At 35.6% G+C, this 14,117-nt stretch overlaps 3 protein-coding genes across 4 annotated transcripts; all 3 read right to left on the reverse strand.

The window, feature by feature from the left end:
- Positions 1–698: 698 nt before the first annotated feature.
- LOC108192798 (organic cation/carnitine transporter 7-like) lies at positions 699–4,106 on the reverse strand. 2 transcript variants are annotated; one of them, XM_017359286.2, is made up of 7 exons: positions 3,886–4,049; positions 3,571–3,630; positions 3,002–3,276; positions 2,577–2,814; positions 1,675–2,194; positions 1,389–1,591; positions 699–1,220 (listed from the first exon to the last, which is right to left on the reverse strand). In XM_017359286.2, the coding sequence occupies exons 1-7, from the start codon at positions 3,898–3,900 to the stop codon at positions 975–977; spliced, it is 1,557 nt and encodes a 518-aa protein (XP_017214775.1). In that variant the 5' UTR covers positions 3,901–4,049; the 3' UTR covers positions 699–974. The 2 variants fall into 2 exon arrangements, with proteins under 2 accessions (XP_017214775.1, XP_017214777.1); XM_017359288.2 differs by lacking the exon at positions 3,571–3,630 and having other exon boundaries at positions 3,886–4,106.
- A 1,462-nt stretch (positions 4,107–5,568) lies between these two features.
- On the reverse strand, positions 5,569–9,466 carry LOC108193051 (protein REPRESSOR OF SILENCING 3). The gene is made up of 4 exons (XM_017359616.2): positions 9,153–9,466; positions 8,169–8,390; positions 7,098–7,523; positions 5,569–6,977 (listed from the first exon to the last, which is right to left on the reverse strand). Exons 1-4 carry the CDS (start codon positions 9,363–9,365, stop codon positions 5,808–5,810), a joined length of 2,031 nt encoding a protein of 676 aa, XP_017215105.1. The 5' UTR covers positions 9,366–9,466; the 3' UTR covers positions 5,569–5,807.
- Positions 9,467–10,206: 740 nt separating this feature from the next.
- LOC108225352 (uncharacterized) lies at positions 10,207–13,480 on the reverse strand. The gene is made up of 11 exons (XM_017400195.2): positions 13,050–13,480; positions 12,863–12,965; positions 12,732–12,745; positions 12,367–12,588; positions 12,203–12,274; positions 11,644–11,733; positions 11,368–11,406; positions 11,126–11,230; positions 10,753–10,918; positions 10,511–10,620; positions 10,207–10,417 (listed from the first exon to the last, which is right to left on the reverse strand). The coding sequence occupies exons 1-11, from the start codon at positions 13,308–13,310 to the stop codon at positions 10,334–10,336; spliced, it is 1,266 nt and encodes a 421-aa protein (XP_017255684.2). The 5' UTR covers positions 13,311–13,480; the 3' UTR covers positions 10,207–10,333.
- Positions 13,481–14,117: the final 637 nt, after the last annotated feature.

Here is a 14,117-nt window from a genome sequence, read left to right on the forward strand (position 1 = left end):
TTACAGGCAAGTCCAGCATCTCCAAGATATTAGTTATATCACGTTCAAAACTAGAATTTGAGAAATGTCCTACTTCATTCCTAGAGAGACATTCCTTATTCCAGTTTGTAGCATTATATTCACTTTCTCTTTTTCACATCTTCCCCTTTTCTTTCATATTAATCAATTTCAAATCTAATATTATAATAATCATAGCAACGCAAATAAATATTGTTGTTGGAGTTCAGGTTTATTAGTAATTGTACTTTTTATTATATAATTAAGAAACTGCATTGGAAGGTTGTTGGAGATGTTCTTGGTGCATTTCCTGTAAATATTACTACAGAATAAGGAATCTTAATGATTTAAGTGTTACAGTACTATTTTTGTCAAATTCCAATAAAGATTCATATATTCATCCCTCATTATTAATATAATAATATATTTGAATTTGTAAGTGAGATATAGGGGGAACCAGAGCCGAGAAACGGAGAGAAGTGGATTTTTATTCAAAAAATTGAAATGGGTAATGACTAGTTATTACCTAGAAGGCTAGAAAATAAGGATGTTTTAGTAAAGCAGAGCATCACTGGACGGAGCTAATTCAGGGAAGCTCCTGGATACCGAGTGCAACTGTTGTTTTGAACTTGCTTTCCTCTGGTAAACTGGGAAAAAGTAATCAAGCAGATATCATGACGGTTGCTTGCATGTAGCAAAAGTGATACAAATGAATACTTTATAAACCCAAAGCATATTTATATATTCTTCATTTCAAGGGCGAACACCAGCTATTTATCCTTGGTTTACAGTTACATATTCTGAATGGCCAGATCATTCATGTGACGGCATAAAATGAAAAGGCATCCGGTTCATCATCAGGGTTGAGCACAAAATATGCCTTAAAGCATGTGGCTGAATTGGCTACTACTGAATGAAATGTTCAGGAACCATATTCTTCATCCCCGATATATGTTTCATGAGGTTCTAGTATGAACTCAGGCTGAAGAAGTTGGAGCTGATGCAGTTACAGTATCAGACAGTTTCCGACCCTTTGTTTCAAGGGGTAAGAGTAGAACAGAGAGCCCTGAAAGAAGTATTACGCCAGCAAATAGAAGAACTGCAGCTGCTTGATGGCAATCAGTTACCAATTTGACCGCCACCAGCGGACTTATCATTCCCCCGACTCTTCCAACAGAACTGGCGATTCCAACACCTGTTGCTCTCACTGAGGTTGGGTATATCTAAATAATGGCACCGGATCTTAGATATGGCACACCAGAATTTATTAGGCAGAGACTAGATTTGCGAACCATATGAATTATTTACACACAATTTCTTCTATGATAAATCACCTAGAGATTTAAAGAAAGGAAAAAAAATTAAACGATTGGTAAATTTTCGAAACTTACCTCCGGAGCATATATGTAGGAAATAGTGAAAGTCCCAATAATGAACATACGAGCTCCAAATAATAGGCCAGTAGTTAGAATTCCACTTTGATTTACAACTAAAGGCATAAGGAAGCCACAACCAAGCACAAACATGGAAACCATACTGAGTTTACGACCAATTCGATCCACGATCAGTGCTGATAAAATGATTCCAGGAAGCTCTGAGAAGAGGGAAAAGAGCAGCATAAGCTACAAAACCGTTTCAGAAAGTCATGACTAGACATCCAAGCTAAGTATGTCTTACCTGCCAAACTAGTTACAAATACATCGATGTAGAGGGTGTCATCCTGGTTTTTTGACTTGTACAACGACATTGTACTTGAGTTACAATGATTTTTCTCACTGCTCAACTTTGACGTCAGCAAAATAATCCCGTAATATGAAAATGCATTGCCAAAGAACACCACCCACAACAGAAGGGTAGTTCTTCGTAATTTAGATGATAAAAGAATCAATACGGTTGAAAAGCCTGAATTAGAGAACACTATGTCCTTTGCTGATGGGGCAAGTGAATCCGAATCTGCTCGCTGATCAAATTCTCCATCCAGCTCATTTCTGCTCTCCGGAATGAGGATGCCTGCAGGCAGTTCCTTTTGATTGACTGCCGCTACTTTCCTCATAATGTTAAGAGCCTCAGTCGTTTGGCCATTAATGCATAAATACTTTGGAGACTCGGGCGTCAGACCATAAAAGAGAAGTGCTGCAAAAGCTGGTACAGAAGATAGAGCGAGCAACCATCTCCAACCTAATCGTGGCATAATTAACTACAACAAGGGACTGTTAGGAGTTTATAGAGACCATAATTTGTAGCATAATTTATTTCAATTGAAGATAATGGTTTGGTATCTTACTAGGTTCAAGATTTTACATTTTAACAACCAAAAGTATAGAACCTAGTATGGCCATAGTATAGAGCATATTAGAATAAAATATTGAAAGGAATATTTGCTTTTATGCATAAAGGTGCGTGCTTTTGTATTGGAATCACGGGTGATTAAACCTCATAAACCAGCTTCAGTATATCTTATAAAGCAAAACTGCCTGTAGCTTCAAGTTTAAAGAATATGTAAGAATAAAACGTGTAGTTACAGCTTTCAAACAATCAGGATGGGAATTAATTTACAAAAAGGTGGATAAGGAACATACCCATCCAAGAGAAGCCTCAATTATTGTTCCCACAGTCCAGAAAGTCGAAAAGACAACCATCCAAACTCCTCTATTCGGGACAGGAACAAACTCAAGAAACCAAGATGTATATACTGGCCCACCTCCCAGACCAACGCCAACAAGAAAACGAAGGATGACCAAAATTATATAATTAGGAGAGAAAGCACTCAATAACCCAGCTCCAGAAGTTACCAAAGCTACACTAAGAAGTCCGGTCCTAAGCAAGGGAAATGATAACATATACTCCTATTACTACGAATGCTCACATAACACAAAATTCAACTGCATAAGGAATGGACTAAAGAACCGGAACAACAGATAAATGTGAATAAGGGCACTCCAATAATCTTAACTAATTTTAGAGAACTTCATTTAATACCAAAACAAAACAGTCAAGGACTTGCCTTCTCCCATATTTATCTGAAATGACCCCCCATGAATAAGCACCAAGAAGCATGCCAGCAAAGACCACAGTTGTTATTAGGCTTTCTTGGGTAGAAGAAAGATTCCACTTAGATTTGACAGAATCTCCTATGAAAGACAAAATCATCACCTCCATGGCCTCTGATATCGAACCGAGTCCCGCATAAATAAGCACAAAACTCTGGAACTTCCCAAATCCAACGGCAACAAGTGCTTCATCCAGTGTGTACATTGGGCCATCGTGATTATTAACCATCTACATTTTTTACCGAATAAAAAAAGAATAGCTGTACGTAACTATCGGTACAAGTTGTACATATCAATAGTAGTGTCAGTTTTAGCTAATCAAATATAGGGTACAGCGATATAGAAGAGACGATCCAAACTTAACCTCTTCGGTCATGTATAACATAAGTGGTACTCAAATAATGCGGGCAATGGCCATTATTTGGTACGAACAAATATAAAGTGCTTTGTAATTGTGACAATTTAGAACAATTCAGTCTTGGCTAAAAATGAGCAATTTTAATCACAACGAAATCAAACATACCGAGTATATCCCACTCGGAAGCAGGGTCCGTGAATGGTAAGATGTAGGTCGACCCTGCCCCTACTCGACCGAGTAGAGAGGAATGGTAAGGCATGCAATATTTAAAACACGGAGACAATCAATTTGCGGAGGACAAGCATCATATGAATGGAAAATTTCACAGCATCTTACAGTTATTGTTAATTTAATAGAGCTTTATTAATCATCACAATATATGCACCTAAGCTACAATTCAATGTAATAACTGAGCATCAAAACACACCCATATACACACACTATGACAGAACAGTTGTATAGAAAAGGGTAAAATCGTACCTGGTGATTAGTCATGTGAAGTGAAGGAGAAAGATAGATACACCACAGACACACACTAAATTCTTTATGAGGGCTTAGTTGCAGGGTGAGTGATTATGTTTGGTCTGAAAATAAATAAATAGATAAAGTAGAGTTTTGGTCCAACACTTCTTCTCCTGTGCATCTACTTCATAACCAAAATAAATCATGGACATTCACAAAAGCTTGGCTATGAAAATGATAGAGTATGATATATTCAATAGAGTATCAATTATATAAATAAACTCAATTATCTTTTACATGTTAATTCATTTTATTAACTTAACGATTTTTCATAATTGAAATTGTTCTAAGCGGTGGTGTTTATTTTTTCATGGACTTGAAGCTGGTGAGAGTAAAATAATAATTTATGGCTTATAATGATTTAGTGTCTAGTTTAAATTATCCGTTTAGATAATTTATATTATAAATGACATATAATTTAATAAAAATATAATGAAAGAAATAAATTTGATAGATTAGATATTTAAGTGTAAAATTAATTTTTGTTAAAAAGATTATTAAAATAAAAAGTTATTCAAAAACCATATATCAAATCAAGTTTCGAATTTTAACCAATTTCTAGTTTATTTTAAATTTTAAATTAGTTAAAACTTATTATTCAAGCAGAATTTTTTTACTCAAAATCGAAATAACTTAAATTCGGGCACTTAAACCCGCCAAACAGACTATTTTTTTTTTTTTTTTTGAAACGCAATTTCATTAGAAAAAAACTTCTTCAGAAAAGAAGAAAGCCTTAGGGTACACCCGCCAAACAGACTCTGGGTTGATTTTGATGTCACAAGAATATTGTGTTATAAAATTTAGTTGATTTATGCATCAGACTAATAAGATGATATTCAAAATTCAGATGAGAATTTGAATCAAGTAGTATGGGTTTTTAATTTTTATAAAATTATTTAAATTTCACTAAATGAATATAATAATCTTTAAAGTGATGAAAATAAAGAATTTTTTTTAATTTCTAAGATCAGATATTATAAATATTAAAGTACCTATTTTAAGAAAGGATAGATATATTCTAGAATTTCGTTATCTAGTGAAAGAGACCATATAACTAACTTTCCATCTTTTACCTAAAAATCGTTATATCAAAATTGAGAATATAATGTCTTTGTCAGTAACAAAAATCAGATCTTTGGAACCGATTCATATATAAATTATGATTATACGTTGTTCCAAGGTGAAAGCAGAGGCATTCATATATTTTAACGTAAAAACTGATTAAAATTAAAGTAGGCGGAGGATGCAAAGAGCTGGAGTAACCAACTTGTTGTTCATAAATGTCCTAACCTTCCTAATACTCATGTTTCCAGTATACTCTATTTGGCTATTCCTTTCTAGCACGCCTTATCATCTGTCTTGTAATGTTATTTCATTGCAACTGCATATACCACTACTTTATCTTGTCATAAATACATATCGTCCTATAACTAATTTTGTAAGTTGTGTAGAATTACTACTCAATTCGGCTATACACATTTTCTTCTAAATTTTGTGTGATATTTCAATTCTAGTTATTTTTTGACACACTTTCAAAACAAGGGGACTAACGCAAGTATGGTTACACTGCAATTTCCTCGATGCTTGACAAGAAACGAAGCAATCTACACTTCTTTTCTGAAGCTATAGGAGAAAATACAATTGAAAGAACCACGCCCACAGTATCACAAAGTAAAATAAAAATTCATCAGTGCAGATACAGGCAAAAAAAAGCTTGATAAAGAATATATGGGTTCTCATAGCATGCAATTATTGATGCGGACAAAAAAAATTGCAAAAAACCCAACTCCATCTATGAGGAGCGTTTTTTCCCTAATGAAGAAAAATACATGATCACCTCCGAACACAAGTTTACATTCGAATTCTTTAGGGGAGGATGACTACTTCTCTTCAGGTCCCCTTTTTTTCTTAAGAGAGTTACTTACAGATGCTTTGGCCTTAGACCACTCCTTCAAGGAATCAGCACTCCTCACGAATGAGCAAGTTTCACCGAAATCAGCAATAGATATTGGTTTTCGAATTAATGGTAGTCTGTTGTTAATTTTCAGTGCAGTAGCTTCACGCTTTCCTAAGACTGTTGACGCTTTCGACTTCTCAGAGTCAACAGTGCTCTTAGACAGAGAGATAGCATCGAAATTACTAGGAGCAACATGAACAGATCTGTCTTTTACTTCAAGACCATGTCCTGTATTTTCAAGCTCATTTAGCTTCAACAAGTTTTGATGTTCTGCATTACTTGTATCTGCAGCAACATCAGTGAGATTGGGTTGTGATGGTTGTGTTTCAAAAGAGAGACCAGGTATAACTTGTGAGATGCTGAATGAATTTTTGTTTGCATCAGCAACCAGCTGTGTCCATGATGATTTTTGTCGCCATGAAACACCTCTGGCTGTTGTTATTGAAACGTCATTTGGTGAAGCTAAAGCAGGAGCTTCTGCACCTTGCTTTTCTTTAGACTGCATTGTTTCACTTTCTGGGTTCCCATGTAGTGTGTTTTGCTTTTCTGAATCGGAACTATAACTGATAACATTAAGATCACGAGGCCTGGTTTGCTCTTCCATTATTACGCCTACAACAAAACGTGAGCTTTGAGGCTGCTCCACTTTTGCAGATGCTATTGTTGGAGCAGCATCTGAGCTTTGGGGAAGCTTAACCTTAGCAAAAGATTCGCTCAGCTTATCGCTGGAGCTATTGGGCTGCTCTTCTTTCGTAGAAGAAATACTTGACACAACACTGGAAAACTGGAATGGAGTGTTACCTTTCTTACCAATTAAGTCCTTCCATGCAGACTTCTGTGACCATGCAATATTATTTTTCGATTTTGGGGGGCGTGCCTTCGGTTCTGTACTCTGATCCTCTTGTCCTTTGGAATTAACTGGCAAACTCTTTTTCTTTTTTGTATCAAGGGATTCACGTTCATTTCCTTCACTTAACTCGGCAAGAGGCAATTTTCTTTTCATACTGAAAGATTCAATATTCTTTTTCTGACTTGTATGTAAACTGTTGACTGGGCGATCTTTAAAGGTATTAGATCTACCATGCTTTAATTCCTAGCCAAGCAAGCAGGTAGAGATTAAAAAAGTTAATTTCTAATAGTACAATAACATGAAAAGGTAAACGTCAATAAGAATAAGCACAATAGCTGTTGTGTATGAAGATTTATATTATACCTTGTTGTCTGGCCTAGTTTTTTGTGCCTGGTTCCCTGATAATAGCATACTTTCCTTCCCACCAGCCACGATGTTAATAATAAGATTTTCTTCATCTGACGGTGGATCAGAAATAACTTCATCAACTGGAATATCAATAACTTCAGGTAAACTGTCTCTTTCTTCAGTTGATTTACCCCTGTCTGCCACAGCCTTGGAGTCAGTCTCTCTCTCAAATAGTTTTTTCATAACTGATTCCATAATGCTAAGTTCTTCCTCTCTAATCCCGCCATTTGCTGTTTCTGTATCAGAAGTAGTTCCTTTTTCCTTGTGAAATGAATTACAATGTTCTTCACAATCACAAAAATGAATTGGAAGAGGGGGTACTTCAATGCGCTGGAAACTGTATTTGTGCTTTCCACTTCCACCGAATGGCAAAGATTTCATCTAGAACAAGATGCAGCAGAAGCTCAACATAACATGTGTGAGCATAAAAGTATTGATCTACATGCATGACAGTGTGGGTGTAACATTACAGAGAATTATTGGACATTAAAGGAAATTAACTGATTGCAAATAATATATCCCATTCTACAATGGTAAGGACTAAGTTAAGAAGCTTTCCACTGCTTAGGGAATCACGGCATGCCACATAGGTTCACTTGCTTCACGTGTCGAGGGCTTCTAGGTTTAGGGAGTATTATTCTGTTGTAGAATGCTTTTCTTGCCAAGAATTCATTTGTTTCATTGGTTAAATATTCCTAAATATAGTGAGCTTTCTGCTGATATATCTCCCTGACAAGTCAGTAATTGTTTTCCTCATTAATTTACAGGTTCTTACTTATACTCAAGTTTATGTTCTTATCACTAGACTTAGAGTGCCATATAGTAATATGCTGTCAAAATTAAATCAGGGTCACACTATTCAATTAATTTAAACTTTTACACTCTTATAGTGTTGGGTTGGAGTTAGTATTACACTATAACTTGCATTATTATAGAATATATAGTTATAGTAGAACATTTGGGAAATATAGTGAGTTGGGTTGGATGCTCTAATGCCTGCCTACACAAAAAATATAATGAGTATACCTTGCTCAATTTGGGAAAAAATATACGAATATTTGGCTTTTCCAAAGCTTGTAACTTTTTCGGCTTCTCCGACGAAGGCTTGCTGTCAGATATATCAACCCTACTTGGTGCACTATTAATAAGTTTGGCATCATCATCCCACTCACGTTTTAAGCGAAGAAGGTAGTGCTCTTTTGCCTTCTCAAGTTTCAACCTTCCTCCTTTCCACATACACCCATTGTACTGTATATTGACACAAGATCAGAATTGCAGCAAGTTCACTTTATAAATATCATATTCACATTAGCTCAAATAAAAAACATATAATTTATGACAACATTCTATTTTAAATAATGTAAAATAGAATTTAAACATCACATCTTTCATTTTTCTAATATCAACTTCACAGATATATTTATGATGTATCATCCTCAATTTAATTAAATTCACATATATAATAAACTGCGTCAAATAATGGTCAAAGCAATGTCCAAACCACTTGTCTAATCCTTAAGGCGGTTACATCGTAGCTTCTCTAGTCCGAGCTCTATCCCTATAAACACAAAGTTCTTAGATTGTAGGTCAGCTAGTTGTTTCTTGAATTCAAATGTATAAGGAAGAAGTGAAAATAGTTTCATCAGTTGTGCTTACTTTAATTTCTACAATCAATCATTTTCTTCTTCTCGTTTCGAGCTATAAAAATCAACCAAACACAAACACAGTTATCCAATTACTTCAATAAAATGGCCTTATATACAATTCCAAGTACAAATCAGCACTGGCACTTGAACAATTAATGACTAAATAATTTAAATAGGGAGACCTGAGGTTTTTGAATAGATGTTTATGATCCATTAAAATTTATCATTCTATATGTTCAAAGTTCAAACAAAACAAACAAACATGGGCATAGAGAGAGAGGGTGGGAGGGAGGGGGAGGGGGAGAGAGAGAGGGAGGGGAGAGAGAGAGAGAGAGAGCGGGGGGGGGGGGGGGGAGAGAGAGACCGTGCTAAAGAGCTTGGGGAGAGACTTTTCAGCGGAAGGTACAAAATCAAGGTAAGCAAAGCTACGGCCTTTGGTGCGAAAAATATCGACAGCATCAACACGACCTAAACCTGAAAATGTTTTACGAATATCATCTTCAGTTACAATTTTGCCTAATCCACCCATGTATATCCTCGTTCCCTGTGCCCCCTTTTCTTCTTCCACCTTCTCCATTGTTGCCTCTCTCTCTCTCTCTCCCGCAGCTAAACCCTAGCTGCAACTTGCAGTTGTCCTCAAAACGTGTCAACCAAACACGGCCTTGTAATTGCGATTTGAAATATTCCTGATGGGCCTCCCTTTTGTTACGTGGCTTTGTTTTTGACTTTTTTCAAGTAGTCAAACCCAAATGAGGCGGTGAAATTAGGGTTCCAATCGGGGAGAAAAAAACCACAACCCGTGGGCTATCTTGCACTTGGCCCAATATTACTGCCTTTCGATTTATAATTTTATAAAAGTATTGGGTGACCGAGAATCGTAAGGCCTGAAAATGTTTATGCATTAATCGGATTGTCAGATTAATCACAATGGTAATTTACAATTTATTTTATTATATTAGTTATATACAACTATCTATTATATTATTCAATTAGATTATATATATTTTTATGTAGTCTGGTAAATGGTAAATGATTATCATGTAATACTCGAAATCTTACATATCGGATTCTGTTGTGGAATACCCAACTTTTTCTGAAAAATTCGTCAAAATATGTATATATATATATATATCTTATACATGCATAATATCATGAAAAATGGATACAAATTTTTGACTGCTACTTAGTATTGGCAATCGATGTATCGGCAATAGGCCTGAAAAAATATCTAAAAATATCCAATTTAAATATTTGTGTCCAGTTGAAGTAGGAACCATGGTATTGCCGTAATTTTCATTTTGCATGAAATTATAATCTGATATGATATATATTTTTGAAAGAAATCTGATATGATATATTAATGAAGAAATACATTTGTAAGATATATTAACACAATTATAATGGTGCATTAACAAGAATAGAAGAAATAACTCTTTTATTTCCCAACAATTATGTCAATTCAATTTTACATTAAAAATCGTGAAATATTATTCACTTCCACTACTCAAATATATAATCCAAATCCTGGAGAATGTATTGAATTCCTCAACAGTCTACAATGGTTGGTTCCAGAGCTGATGAAACATCTCTGTCACACATTTCAGGCTTAATATTTGTAATTGCTTCTTCCTGCACGCGTGAAATAGGATGTCATAGTTCATTAATCAGACCTTGAATAAAGTTTTCTCCGTATTCTAAACAACTGATCAGTAGCCTACTAACCTTAACGAGATTCCTAAAATATGTAGTTGTGTAATTTCCAGAAGGCGACACCGCTTCAATCATGTCTGCTAGAACCAGTTGGGGCTGTGAAATTGCTCCGTCAAAAAAATCTTCAGTCCGGAAACAAATATGCCAGAAAATTAATAAGCAACTATATATTTTCTTCGAATAAGTATGCATTATTGTGAAGACAGTACAGTATTATCTGCTCAGTGTCCGAAAATTTAACATGAAATGCTTACCAAGGGAATTAGCACTTTGCAGTCTTTTGTCGTACCTCCATAAGCTTTGTTTTGTAATGAAGGCAAAACATGATCGATCTTCTACATTAATGTTCTGGAGAAAGGTGCTGACGTTATAGTGCCATGGATCTGATGTGTAAGTTTCGTCGACCACTACATCTACAGTCTAATTGCACCAGTATAATTTTAATCAGTATCCCAAGTTAACTGAATTTGATTATTGGTAATATAATTTTTTTTGTTTCATATTTGTGGATTTGTCAGGAAACCAGAGAGTGCCGGAACAAAGTTCAATATATCAGATAAGGTCTGTAACTTGCTAGATTAAATAAATAAATTTAGGAATAAGCCTGATATTTGGTGAATAACTTACACATAAGATGGCATGAAAGTCTTCACAATCATCAGGAATGGTGTTGTTATAAGTAGCTTTGTTGATAGATTTGTCTATATTTTCTCCCCCTGCATCTTCCACATACTGATATTCAAGTTAATAATAGGTCTGTTAAAATGATACCTTTGCATGATATTCACAATAAGAGGTTGAGGTTCGGGTGTCAAATTAGCCATGTGTCTGTGAGTACCAGAGTAAGACATTGTAAACAAACATGGTACCTTTAATTTGTATGGATCCTGCGTGAACGACCACTCCCCCTACAATACAGAAAAATATTATGAGGAATGATAAACTTTACCGTAAATGATATCTCTTCTTTACCTATTAACTTTATACGTTTATTTGCAGTGGTAGGAGAATGTTCCCACATGTTAGCACAAGGAATATAACCATAGACGTGTTTGTTTGATATTCACAAGTTATTGATTTGATTATGTACATGATGAAATTTACGGAGGACACAAAGACATAGGCACAAGGTATATTTTGCATACATCATTGAAAGCCAACCAGGCTACCACTGGCTTGAAAGAAGTTGTCTTGTTGGCAGCTGCTTTAGCCAAGCACAGATAGTTTGCTTTCACCTGCAAATCATCATATTTGAACAGATTTATATAAAGTCCATAATGCGGGTAACTGAGTATTACTACTATGGGAAGCGGTCCACAGCAGCCGGGTGCTGTGGACTTGTTAAATAACAATCAGTTTCTGGACCGTTGGATGCATATCCAGCGGCCAGGATCATACTAAAATTTTAATATGTCCAGCGCTTTTTTAGCGCTGGATGGGGATTCTCCCGTCCAGCGCTTTTTTAGCGCTGGACATATTAAAATTTTAATATGATCCTGGCCGCTGGATATGCATCCAACGGTCCAGGAAGTGGGTGTTGATTAACCAGTCCCTGGCATACGGTTGCCAGGGACCTGGTCCCTACTACTATATGAAGTTTTATATCACATTTGTCTTCTTAAAACAAATGTGTGATGAGAATAGCAGAATTTCCCTTTTCCAGGTAAAGTTTAATAGAATATGACACGAGTTTGTTCAACTCACAGCATCATAGACTTTATTCGCTCTGAATTCCATATTAGCAAAAGTTCCTAAGTATTTGATCCACTCTGCTCGCTGGAATTTCAAGAATATCAGAGGTTAGATCAATAATGTGGTATGCAAAAATTACTTTTACATGATACAAAGAGAAGCACAAGCATTAGTACCTGCAGAGGAGTGTCTTCGGTGTTGGGAAGAAAAGTTGCAAAGTTACAGGACTGAGATTGTTCAGCGTTGCTTATGAAGTGTGCTGAGAATCTTGTAAGTTGTTGTGTCTCACTTTTGTTCAATATTTCTATTCCTCCATCACTGTATAATTTTAGCACACATTGCGATGCTACCAAATCTAACGATGTGATTCCCTTCAAACTTGTTAATAATCCTAGAAGCTGTATGCTCAGAGTGGTACATATTTAGTTATAATGAGGTCGTAATATCTTGTCAATTCTTTCTACCAATCATTTTAAGCAGCAAATATATAGCAGTTCAATTAGTATTGTGTAATGACTTACTGAAACCAGCAATTCCTCACCTCAAAGAAAGAAACTGTAAATTTCAAGAAAATAAATGTAATCAATAAAAACAAAAATGTCGATAGAAAATGCAAGGATTGTATTAGTTGCCTGAAAAAAGGAGTTATAGGTCGGATGACCAAACAATTACTTGAAAAAAAACTGGTATCAACTGAATAATTTGACAATGGGATGACAAAAGATTTGATCCTCGATGTGCAGTACTTAGTCCTGGATGCCATCCTCGACGTATTCTGCAACACGAGGGTGTTTCACAATTTTATCTCGTCAAAATAAGTACTTATTTCTGGAAAAAAGACGTCAGTGTGGTCACCTACCTGACTAAGAAGATAGCTCTTGCCATCGAAGCCATTCTTGATGACTTTGAATGTCTGGCCATAGTAAATCTGAAAATACACCGCATCTTCTACCTTAGATATATTCCCTACCTTAACCGCGGCTGCTGCAGATGTACTGATCAGACCCTCGATCATATCGTAGTCAACTCTTCCTCTAGTAGCACCGCAAGTGTACATGCACGTCCACAGCAGCAACATTGCCTGCAGAGTTGCCATCAGAAATCTGGGAGATGTCCACATTGTATAGTTTAAATATGTTTGTATTCTGTGGCTTAGCTCAATGTTTGAATGTTGACAGAAAGAGCAGAAGAGTGTGTGAATGTGAATGACAGAGGGTGAGTTTTGTGACCCGTGAAGCTAGTCCTTGTGTTTTGGCTTGCTTGCTTGTCAGCATCTGTTTTTCTACTGGAATTCTAAATTCTAATACCTTTTTGGATGAATTAAAATGATATTAAAAACTGGAATTTGCTTTATAGCGCAGACATGTGGTCTGCACCAGCACCACCGCATAAGAAATTGTGGAATATAATTGTTTTGTTTTAACTGGTCAGTCATTGAAGCCCATTATGTTGTGCCCGTGATCTAAACACTGAAAATCGATTATCATGCCTCCATAATGTAGCTTCACCAGTGCAGTGCACTATCAAATTACTCAAAGAAAATTACTCCCTCCGTCCCATCTAATTCTATATATTTACTATTTGAAAGGCACTTTAATACTTTTATAAAATATGATTTTATAACTTATTTTTTTTAAAAAAAAATTTGAATAAATATTTAACTATTAAATTATATTTCAGAATTTTTTTAAAAAATAAGTTATAAAAATATATTTTAGAAAAGTACCGCTCACCTGCGTATACAACTAAGCAGGACGGAGGGAGTAACACTTTTTGTAATGGACACTAGGCTTATCAACTTCAGCCTAGGCTTCTGCCACAAAAACTCCAACCAGAGGCATAAATGTCAAAAGTCGGGCATGCGTCATCTCCGATTGTTTTTTCCAAAGGGTGCCAAAATGATGCGTAATAGAGAAATATTTTTATT

This window comes from Daucus carota, chromosome 6 (assembly GCF_001625215.2).
Source record: "Daucus carota subsp. sativus chromosome 6, DH1 v3.0, whole genome shotgun sequence".
Classification (NCBI taxonomy): Eukaryota; Viridiplantae; Streptophyta; class Magnoliopsida; order Apiales; family Apiaceae; genus Daucus; species Daucus carota.

Bases quoted from the DNA above. Each gene is read 5' to 3' on its own strand.
- LOC108192798 (XM_017359286.2), bottom strand. The intron at 2,195-2,576 runs GTATGTTCCTTA...CCCTTGTTGTAG, and splicing joins TTGAGGCTTCTCTTGGATGG to TTAATTATGCCACGATTAGG. The intron at 1,221-1,388 runs GTAAGTTTCGAA...GCCATTATTTAG, and splicing joins CCTACATATATGCTCCGGAG to ATATACCCAACCTCAGTGAG.
- LOC108193051 (XM_017359616.2), bottom strand. From the start codon at position 9,365: ATGGAGAAGGTGGAAGAAGAAAAGGGGGCACAGGGAACGAGGATATAC. The intron at 7,524-8,168 runs GTATACTCATTA...ATCTTGTTCTAG, and splicing joins TTTTTCCCAAATTGAGCAAG to ATGAAATCTTTGCCATTCGG. The intron at 6,978-7,097 runs GTATAATATAAA...TTGCTTGGCTAG, and splicing joins AAACTAGGCCAGACAACAAG to GAATTAAAGCATGGTAGATC.
- LOC108225352 (XM_017400195.2), bottom strand. From the start codon at position 13,310: ATGTGGACATCTCCCAGATTTCTGATGGCAACTCTGCAGGCAATGTTG. The intron at 12,275-12,366 runs GTACTAATGCTT...TTGAAATTCCAG, and splicing joins CCGAAGACACTCCTCTGCAG to CGAGCAGAGTGGATCAAATA. The intron at 11,231-11,367 runs GTACCATGTTTG...CTTGAATATCAG, and splicing joins AGGATCCATACAAATTAAAG to TATGTGGAAGATGCAGGGGG.